This window comes from Nicotiana sylvestris, chromosome 4, assembly GCF_000393655.2.
Source record: "Nicotiana sylvestris chromosome 4, ASM39365v2, whole genome shotgun sequence".
In the NCBI taxonomy this organism is placed as follows: Eukaryota; Viridiplantae; Streptophyta; class Magnoliopsida; order Solanales; family Solanaceae; genus Nicotiana; species Nicotiana sylvestris.
In genome coordinates, this window is record NC_091060.1 from 14174027 (window position 1) to 14184832 (window position 10806).

The window sequence follows — 10806 nt, forward strand, 5'->3', positions numbered from 1 at the left end:
CTCTGGAGAACCCTCGTTCCGAGTTTGTTAATTCAGGCAGCGGTAGAACCCCCAGTGAATCGCAGGATGGAGAACCAGGTAATTTAGTTAATTCAAATTTACAAAACTTAGTACTAACCTTGCAGAAACAGCTCAAGGAGCAAAGTGAGGGCATAGAGCAGATACCCGGGGTGTCGCCCATAATCAAAGGGGTAGATATGGATAGATATTCACAACAACTCTGGAAGCCTAGTACTGCTCCACTCCCAATTCCAAAAAAGTCCAAATACCTGATATTCCAAAATATGATGGAACAACAGACCCACGAGATCACGTGACTGCATTCACAACGGGTGTAAAAGGCAACGATTTGACTAAGCGGGAGATTTAATCAGTATTAGTCAAAAAAATTGGTGAAACGCTCACCAAAGGAGCGCTAACATGGTATTCTCTTTTACCCGAAAATTCTATAAATTCTTTTGCTGAGCTTGCAAATTCTTTCATCAAAGCACACTTGGGAGCTCAAAAAGTAGAGAAAAGAATGGAGGATATTTTCAAAATCAAGCAAGGGGACTCAGAACTGCTTAGAGAATTCGTGGACAGATTTCAACGAGAAAGGATGACATTGCCGCGTGTATCTGACAACTGGGCAGCTATAGCTTTCACAAGTAATTTAAATGAAAAAAGCTCGGAAGCTACGAGGAGGCTCAAGGAAAGCCTTCGAGAATTCCCAGCTACAACGTGGAATGATGTTTATAACAGGTATAGCACGAAGCTGAGGATTGAGGAAGATATTGTTCCACGATTTCAAAAGGAAGAAAAGGTAAGTTCGAGACGTGTGGAGACCGAAAAAAAGATTCAAAAAAAATAGGTACGAGCCTTACATGGGACCAACGGGAAAGGATTCACGGTCAAAGCAGGATAATCAAAGGTACGATCACAGATTAAGAAATAGAGAATCAGGTTCTTCATCAAGATTCAGGAACGAGTGAAATAATTATAAGTCACGATATGATGATAGAAATTTAAAAGCGAGATTCGATGGTTATAACTTCAACGTCAGCACCTCCGAGCTCGTAGCCGTTTTGAGAAGCATGGGAGATAAGGTTCGATGGCCAAAGGAAATGAGATCGAACCCAAACAGGCGCAACCCTGACCATTGGTGCGAGTTTCATAATGATCACGGACATAAAACAGCAGATTGCAGATTTTTACAAAGTGAAGTTGATCATTTATTAAAACAGGGGTATCTTACTGAGTTGTTCAGTGAGAAAGGCAAGCAAGCTTACATGAAGAACAGGCAGGAGCCTCCAAAACCACCTTCTCCCAAAAGAACTGTCAACGTTATAAGTGGGGGTGAAGACGTCAATGGTATATCATATACTGCAGCTAACAAAATTTCCAAAGTAATAATTACCCAAGGGAAACGGGTGCGGCATGTTTTAGAGGAAGACAACATTACATTCAATGACGCAGATGCAGATGGTGTATTAACCCCTCATAACGACACATTGGTAATATCTTTAATTATACATGATACTAATGTGAAACGAGTTTTGATTGATCCAGGTAGTTCCGTGAACATTATTTTACTGAGAGTATTACGTGAGATGCAAGCTGAAGATAAATGATACCAAAGGCGCATACTCTATCTAGATTTGATAATTCTAGTGTCCTCACGAAAGGAGAGGTAACACTCACCACATTCGCTGAAGGAGTCGTTAAAGATACAAAGTTCCAGGTGGTAGATATGGAGATGGCTTACAACATGATTCTTGGGAGACCATGGATCCACGAAATGGATGTTGTTCCTTCAACCTTGCATCAAGTTATTAAATTTCCATCGCCATGGGGAATCTGTCAAATTCGTGGAGATCAACATATAGCCAGGGCTATCAACTTTGTTGCAGATACAAGCACGAGAAATGCAGGTAAATAGCAATCACATAAGGCAATTGAGGTCACCACAACACAAACCTCAACTGAACAAGGGCAAACAGATATAGATTCAAGGCCTGATACCATTCAAGAACCAGAAGAGAATGAAAATATCAAAACAACAATAGAGGAATTAGAGCCTGTCGTGTTATTTGCTCAATGGCCTGATAAAAAAAGTCTGTGTTTGGAGCCAATCTTAGCCAAGGTATGAGAGGTAAGTTAATTGAATTTTTGAAAACTAACGTGCATTGCTTTACTTGGTCCCATTCTGACATGACAGGAATACCACTGGAGGTGATGACTCATAAACTAAATGAAGATCCATCATACCCTCCTATCAAGCAAAAGAAAAGAAAGCAAGGAACTTTCAAGAATCAAGTAATTCAGGAAGAAGTCCAAAAATTGCTAAAAATTGGTTCCATTCGTGAGGTAAAATATCCTAACTGGTTAGCTAACACTGTTGCAGTTCCAAAGAAGAACGATAAGTGGCGGGTTTGTGTAGATTACACAGATCTTAATAAAGTCTTCCCTAAAGATTCTTTTTCACTACCACACATAGATCAATTGATTGATGCAACTGCAGGTCACGAACTATTAAGTGTTTTAGATGCATATTCAGGTTATAATTAGATTAAAATGGATCCGGGAGATGAAGAAAAAACTTCATTCATAACAGACAGGGGGACTTACTGTTATAAAGTAATGCCCTTTGGTCTAAAGAATGCAGGTGCAACGTATCAGAGGATAGTTACCAAAATATTTCAAGAACATTTAGGAAAGACTATGGAGGTATATATAGATGATATGCTTGTTAAAACTCAGTATTCAAAAGATCACATATCATACTTATCTGACACATTTTCAATTTTGCGCAAATTTAATATGAAGTTAACCCAAAAAATGTGCGTTTGGCGTTGCATCAGGCAAGTTTTTGGATTTTCTTGTTTCTAACCGTGGTATTGAAGTAAATCCTGCACAAATCAATGCCATTAAGGAAACCCCTGCTATACTTTCAAACAAGGAAGAAGTTCAAAGATTAACAGGGAGAATTGCAGCCTTGGGAAAATTCATTTCTAAATTATCAGAGAAGTGTTTTAAATTCTTCTCAGCCCTTAAGAAGCAAGATCATTTCGAATGGAATGAGGAATGTCAACATGCACTCAAGAATTTGAAAACGTACCTTATCTAATCCACCTTTGCTGGCAAAACCAAAGGCTGGGGAAAGACTACTCATTTACCTTGCTTTTTCGGAAGTTGCGGTAAGCGTTGTTTTGGTTCGAGAAGAACAAGGTAAACAATCCCCTATCTACTATGTTAGTAAATCTTTGTTAGATGCGGAGACGCGGTATCCTCAGTTAGAAAAACTTGCACTTGCATTAATCATGGCATTTAGAAAGTTAAGACCTTACTTTCAGTGTCATCCTATCGATGTAGTAACTGCCGACCCTTTACGTAATATATTACATAAGCATGAGCTATCAGGTAGGTTAGCTAAGTGGGCAATAGAGTTAAGTGAATATGAAATCACATACCAACCTAGAACTGCTATAAAATCATAAGTGTTAGCTGATTTTGTGGCCGATTTTTGCTAAGAGATGCAATTAGAAGCAGAAAAAGAATTACAGGTATTCAATGGGGCTAACCCGGGAACTTGGACTTTATTCACTGATGGCTCATCTAATGTAAAAGGTGCAGGTTTAGGGATTATCTTGGTACCACCTACGGGTGAGACCATTCGACAAGCTATTAAATGTCACTCCATAACTAAAAATGAAACGGAGTATGAGACTATGATTGCAGGTCTAGAATTGGCACGAGAGCGTGGCATAAATCAAATTATAATTAAGAGTGATTCGCAACTCGTGGTTAATCAAATGTTGGGGACTTATACAGCTAGGGAAGCAATGATGCAACAATACTTAGAAAAGGTATGGGAATTGATAAAGCAATTTCAAACCTGGAAAGTTATACAAATACCAAGGGATGAAAATGTTGAAGCGGATTCCCTAGCTAATCTCACATCTGCAGTTGATGCGGCAAGCAATGCAAACGCCTCAGTTATACATTTGTTTCATTCAATTCTCGATCCTGATAAGAATGAGGTAAATTTTAATAATTTAACTTGGGATTGGAGGAACGAGATTGTTGCTTTTTTGCAGTATGGTACCGTCCCTGATGATAAGAAGAAAGCTCATGCGCTTCGAAAGAAGGCTGCTCGGTACTGCTTAAAGCAAGGCAATTTATATCGTAAAATGTTCGGTGGTCCCTTAGCAAGATGCCTCGGACCTTCGCAAACGGAGTATGTAATGAAAGAAATACACGAGGGACATTGCGGGAATCACGCAGGAGGAAGGTCATTGGTAAGAACCTTAATTAGGACAGGTTATTACTGGCCTAAAATGGAAGAAGAAGCAGAAAGTTTTGTGGCCAAATGTGATAAATGTCAAAGGTACGTTAACAATATGCATAGACCTGCGGAGTTATTACACCCGGTCATTGCCCCATGGCCATTTATGAAATGGGGAATGGATATCGTGGGTCCATTACCACAAGAAAAAAGACAGGTAAAGTTTATGCTCGTACTCATTGATTATTTTACTAAATGGGTGGAGGCAGGAGCATTTAAACATGTGCGAGAAAAGGAAGTCAAAGATTTTCTTTGGCGGAATATCATATGCCGATTCGGTGTACCAAAGGAGATCGTGTGTGATAATGGCCCTCAATTTATTGGAGCTCAAATCACAAAATTTTTTCAAAGTTGGCAAATTAAAAGGGTTACGTCAACACCTTATCATCCGGTTGGTAATGGGCAAGAAAAATCAACGAACAAGGTTATTATCAATAATTTAAAGAAATGATTAGAGGAATCAAAAGGTAACTGGCATGAAGTGTTACCTGGAGTTTTATGGGCATATCGCACAACTGCAAAAACAAGTATAGGAGAAACACCGTTTTCATTAGTTTATGGAGCTGAGGCTTTAATTCCAGTTGAGATAGGGGAACCAAGTACGCGGTTCACATAGGTGACACAAGAATCTAATGACGAGGAGATGCGGGTCAATCTAGATTTACTCGAGGGGAGGAGAGAAGCTGCATTAATAAGAATGGCAGCACAAAAGCAAGTCATAGAACGATATTACAACCAAAAATCACGTCTCAGATTCTTCAAAGTAGGGGACTTCGTGCTTAAAAAGGTTTTTCAATCCACAAAGGTAGCTAACGCGGGTAAATTAAGTCCAACATGGGAAGGACCATATAGAGTTCGTGATATTGCAGGCAAGGGAACATATGAGCTGGAGACAATGGATGGCAAGATACTACCTTCACAATGGAATACTGTTCATTTGAAGAGATACTATTTCTAAGGAATACCCACTGTTAGGTATCACTATTTCAAATTTAATTTTTGAATTGTTAAAATTTTACTAACGATTTTAGATGATAGGCAAAAAGCTAACCCGTACTAAATGATGAGTTACGACCTATAAGGCACACGGAATAACCTAAAATTATTGGCCTAGGGTTACAATTATTCTGATAAAAATTCATACGGGTTAAGCAGTCTTCATCTAAAATCGCACCTCCGAGTCCCGTATGTTTTTCCTTTTCAGGAAAAGGACCAAATGAGAGAATCTATTAAGTGCTCGAGGCTTCATACTTCAACACTCAAACACTTGGGGGACTACATAATATACACAGATATGTGTATAAAGAAGGCAAAGAAGATTAAGAAAAATCAAGCCTAAAAGAGTCAAGTGCAGAGTAAAAGTCACAAGGTCACGAGATGAAGCCATGAGCTAAGGCCAAAGAAAAACCTCACTATAGTTAGGTTAAAGGTTATGTACTAAAACGGGTTATAAGTAAAAACCCTATGTCTATTATTCTTCTTTTGAAAAAATCTGTTACAAGAAAAATAGTTAAGAGAAAGTTATAGATGTAATTCAAATACATGTAAAGTATTATTCAAAACTTGTCAAAGTTAATCAAAGAAACATGTGTGTTCCTATTTCTTTTATCGTATGACAACACCATTATGAAGTTGAGACGTCTTCTTCGTTAAATGTCGAAGTATAAAAGGGTCCTCTTTTATAAAACTCATGTTTAAATTAAAGTCATGAGGTTAACAGAAGCATTTTTGAAAAACAAAAATGCAAATTATTTTGTAAGTCCTTAAAAATAAAGGCAAGAATAAAGCAAATAGAAGTTTAAGATAATAGCATGAAAAACTTCTTAATATGTAAAAAATCTAAGACTAAGTTCGAACTTAGTCATAAAACTATGAAATTGTTTATACAGATTGCCCCATAAAAGACTTGGGGACTTGCATTTCTAAAATCAACCCTCAAATGAAGCTAAGGGTTTGATTACAATTTTCCAAAATAAAAACAAGAACAAAATCAATCAAATGATTAAAACTGGTTACTGAGAAGTTTGTGGAACTGAAGCAGGAACATCAATAGCAGCGGGCTCAATTTGGGCAGGTGCATCAACAGATGCGGTTTCAACTTGGCATGTAATAATAGGATCGATTGGGCTTGAAAGAGTTGGAATACCCGTATCAGCTTCAACATTCACGGGAGCTTCAACCACGGGAGAAGGGAAGTCCTGAGTTTGCTGAGCTTTTTCAATGGTTTCATTGATCTTAGCTAACTCCGACTCCAGATTGAAGTTTTCTTGGCCAGCTTCAATTAGGGTATCTCGACGTGAATTCAAAAATGCCCAACTTACCTCAACAACAGATTTTTCTTCAAGGGTCTCATAATCCTTTTCCCAATCAGCAATCTCATTCTTTAGCTTTCCATTTTCAGCCAAGGCGGAGTTGTAAGAAGCTTGAAGAGAGGCATGGGAGCTCTCTAAAGCACAAACCTTATCAGCCGAGACTCGAAGGTCTTCTTGTGCTTGAGTTAAGCTTTGCACGAGCTCCCCAGCGTAAACTTCTTTTTGACTCAAAAGAGCCTTCAACTCTCTGTTCTCTTCGCTGGCCTTAGATAGTTGCTCTGAGAAGGAAGATTCGAGACGTTCTTTGTCTTTTTTTGCTTGGCTTGAGGAAGCTTTTGCAACCGCTAACTCTGAAGTTAAAGCATGCACCTGTTGTTCTAGGGTACTCTTACCTTCTTGTAAATCTTCCATATCAATTTGTGCACTCTCAAATTGTTCCTTCCAATTGATCGCCTCCAACTGAGAATCACGTGCTACCTTCTCCAAGAGAGGGATTTTGTTCATCATTTCTGTGCCAATAAGATTGGCCTAAAAAAAGGGAAGGGAAATAAGAATATAAGAATCCCAAAGATAAAAAAAAATTACAAGGTAAAGAAGGGAGAGAAGGAAAGTACCTTCAAAATGGCATGCACGATATCATTCATTAGAGTCAGGGAACTATGGCTCTCCAGCTTTGCTTTTTCAATTGGACCGATTAAAGGTTCCAGCCATACATCTGCCTGACCTGACTTCCTCAAAAGGCTGCTATCAGCAGGAACTTCAATGGTTACCCTCCTCATAGCGGCACTTCTACTTGAAGAGCCCACTTCCGTATGGTGAACGATAGGAGGGGGAGTTGTCGAAGGAGGAGCGGTAGAGGAAGTGAAAACAGTAGAAGAAGGAACAGAAACAGTTGGGGCTGGTAAGGAAGGAATCACAGGCACGGGAGTTGAGAAAGAAGATAAGGGTATTTCATCTAAAACAAGCCCTAAACTTCCACTGCCAAAATCACTGAAGAAAAGTTGATCAATAGACTCATGAGTATCATGGGGAGTGACGTCATCGTAAGGAATTATTACTGGGGTTTCAACAGGTTCGGTAAGAGGAACAGAAAGACGAGGGAAAACTTCAGCTTCGTCATCAGAGACAATGTGTCTCCTAGCTCGTGGCCTCGTCACCAGGGAACCCCCATCTTCCTCTTCTTCAGAGTCTTCTTCTTCAACAGTTTTCCTTTTTGCAGAAGAAGAACCCAAGACTATTTCTCGGGCTCTTTCTAAAGAGATACGGGTTTCCGAAGGAGTACGGGTTCCCGAAGAGACACGAGAGGACGCAACTGCTTCAGCAGTAACTCCTCGAATAGCAAATCCTAATAAAAAGAAGGATGGAAGTTAGAACCATAAAGAAAAATATATATACATGCGTGAAAGATGAAATAAAAACTCTTACCATGAGTCTTTACTTTCCAACCGTAACGATTAAAAAGTGTTTTCCAAGACCTACCATCTATTGGTGCGGTCTTCAGCAATTTATCTACCCAACCACGGAAATTGGGAATATTCTCCACCACTCCCATGGTTGCTAAAAAAAAGCAAAAATTAGAGAAGTTGATAAACTTGAAGGAAAAAGGTACGAGACGGATAAAAGACTTACGTGCAAAATTCCACTTCTCAGGGAAGGGAACGTTATGCTCACCCACTAAACCAACAGTGGGGGCAGCAATAAATCGGGCGTACCAGCCACGGTCTTTGTCATCTTCAGGGCTCACTAACACCCTCTTACTCCTGGCCACTAGGGTAAAAACGCCATTACGAAAAAGTCTAGGGGAGTAAAGATGAATCGGGTGAGGAAAAGTAAAGGAAACGTCAGCCAAATTGGTTAAATGCCTCAAACAGGCAACAACCCTCCATATGATTGGGCCAATTTGACCCAAACAGACGTTAAAGAAACGGCAAAATTCAAGAATAACTGGGTCAATAGCTGGTTTGAACCCTAAAGTGAAAGGGTATGTATAAACAAAAGAGAACCCAGTCAAGTAAGAAATAATTCTCTGATTTGGATTAGGGATAATAATGGGAAAATCATTACTCCAATGGCAGTCTTTGCGAACTACAGGAGTCAAAACTTTTGTAATTTGAGTGGGGTAAGCGTCAGCACGATCTAAGGTTAAAACCTGGAGAGATTCCCTATCATGGTAAAAAGATAGTTTTGTAGGGACTATCTCCTCTACTAAAGGTTCACGTAATGGTTCAGAAGGTTCTTTATCGCTAGAAGAAGATCTATGAGAAAGGGAACCTCTGGTTTTGGAAGAAGGACCAGAACTAGGAGAAGGTATAGACGAACCACCACCGCGAGTAGACCCTAAGCTACAAAGTCTACCTCCCCTTCTATGTCTAATGGGGGCATTAAGGAAGGTATCAACAATGGGAACTCTCCTAGGGTTAGGATTTAGTGAAGACATGGCGAAGAAGAATAATGTGAGGAAGAAGTGAATTGAGATTTGAGGAATTAAGTGTTCAATAAGCTTTATGTGGTAAAAGACAAGGAAAGAAGTTATATTTATATTAATATGCCACCGCCAAAGGTAAAAGTGCAGTGATGGAAGGACCATAATAATGATAACTGGCACTTCGTGAATAGTGGAGCCGTAAAAAGCCTTGAAAAGGGCTGCAAAACTGCAGAACCAATGGAAAAAAGACACGTGTACGGAGCATTAAATGGAAGCGACAATTGAAGCGTCAATTTTGTCATAGCATTAATGGTGACAAAAATTCTCTTTTAATGAAATCCACTTCCCAAATATTCAACTGATGAATAAATGGAATGTGGGGGACTATCTATATTGGAAAAAATTGTATTTAAATATAAAGGTGACGTGTCGAATACGTGTCGAAACACGTAGACTAGTCAAATGATCAAAGAATTACAACTAGCCAAGAGGCACGAGTTGCAACAGATACGAGCAAATGGCATAGGAAGAGGCACGGGCAGGATACAAATAACCCAACACTCGTACCTATCTAAGTCATTTATGTCCGAGAATCAAAAGGAATGAATCTGACAATAGAAAAGAGTGCAGATACGACATTTAATAGGCATTAAATGTGGAATACGTTAGAGAATTTGTATTGAATATAATGATTATGTAACGTAGCATTCAATGTCTTTAATTACTCATAATAGCCTCATTATGATTTGAGCAAAACGTATATCTCCAAGATATCTATAAAAGGGAGATATCTGATCAATTGTGAGCACACGAAATACTATTGGTATAAACTTTGGTTTACTTGTTTTTCTTTTGATTATTCTCTTGCTACCTAAATTACTTCCTTTTATACACTCCTTTGATTATCAGTAACCCGTGTTCTTCTAAATTCTAACTTTGACTAAAATTTTATTTTTTGGTTAAACAATTTTAGGACTTGTTACTTAGTTTAAATAAGGAAAGATTTAATAACTAGAATCTTGGTCAATTTTAAAGTCTTAGCTAGATATTTGATAAATAATTAAATTATCATTTTGTCCAATAAAATATATATTTTAAGAATAAAAAAGGCGAGCAACTAAACATCTTAGTACTTTTAATATAGTATAGATGATAAGCATTTTCATTTGACCAAGTCTTTGACGATTTTATCGCTATTATCTTTTGTAACGAATTACTCTTCCTAAAACATACCTTTTAATTATGTCTCTATTCTATTTCCATCATTTGTCCTTTTTATGTAAAATAAATTTAATTATGCTTTTTATAAACAACTTTAAGGATATGCTAATCATTTTAATTGAGAAAGTTCTTATCATCACTTTTTAACCAAACACACGATCAACTTCAATATTTCTATTCAAACCGACTTATTGATAAATTTATCTATCAATCAATTATCATTTTCGACGAAATGAATATTTATTATCACTTGGGTAGAAACCTCGTCGAGTGATCAAGCCATCCTAAAACCAATCTCCAACTATTTCTTGAGTTTAAGTTCTGCGCATTGATAACATAAAATATTTACAATCATATCATATATTTTTTTAATAACTTAACAAAGTGATTATATTCAAATTTTCTTAATAAGCATTAATTAATAACTTAATAAAAATATTAATTAATTTATTATCACATATTAAACTACTTTAATTTGATATTATAAAAGAGTCTTACACTGTGTGGAAATGACATCACGTAGT

General features: G+C 37.8%; 1 protein-coding gene across 1 annotated transcript; it reads left to right on the top strand.

Annotated features, from left to right (window-relative positions):
* Positions 1 to 520: 520 nt before the first annotated feature.
* On the top strand, positions 521 to 3106 carry LOC138889271 (uncharacterized). Its single transcript, XM_070172557.1, has 2 exons — positions 521 to 647; positions 2841 to 3106. Exons 1-2 carry the CDS (start codon positions 521 to 523, stop codon positions 3104 to 3106), a joined length of 393 nt encoding a protein of 130 aa, XP_070028658.1.
* Positions 3107 to 10806: the final 7700 nt, after the last annotated feature.

Bases quoted from the DNA above. Each gene is read 5' to 3' on its own strand.
- LOC138889271 (XM_070172557.1), top strand. From the start codon at position 521: ATGGAGGATATTTTCAAAATCAAGCAAGGGGACTCAGAACTGCTTAGA. The intron at 648-2,840 runs GTAATTTAAATG...GCGTTGCATCAG, and splicing joins GGCAGCTATAGCTTTCACAA to GCAAGTTTTTGGATTTTCTT.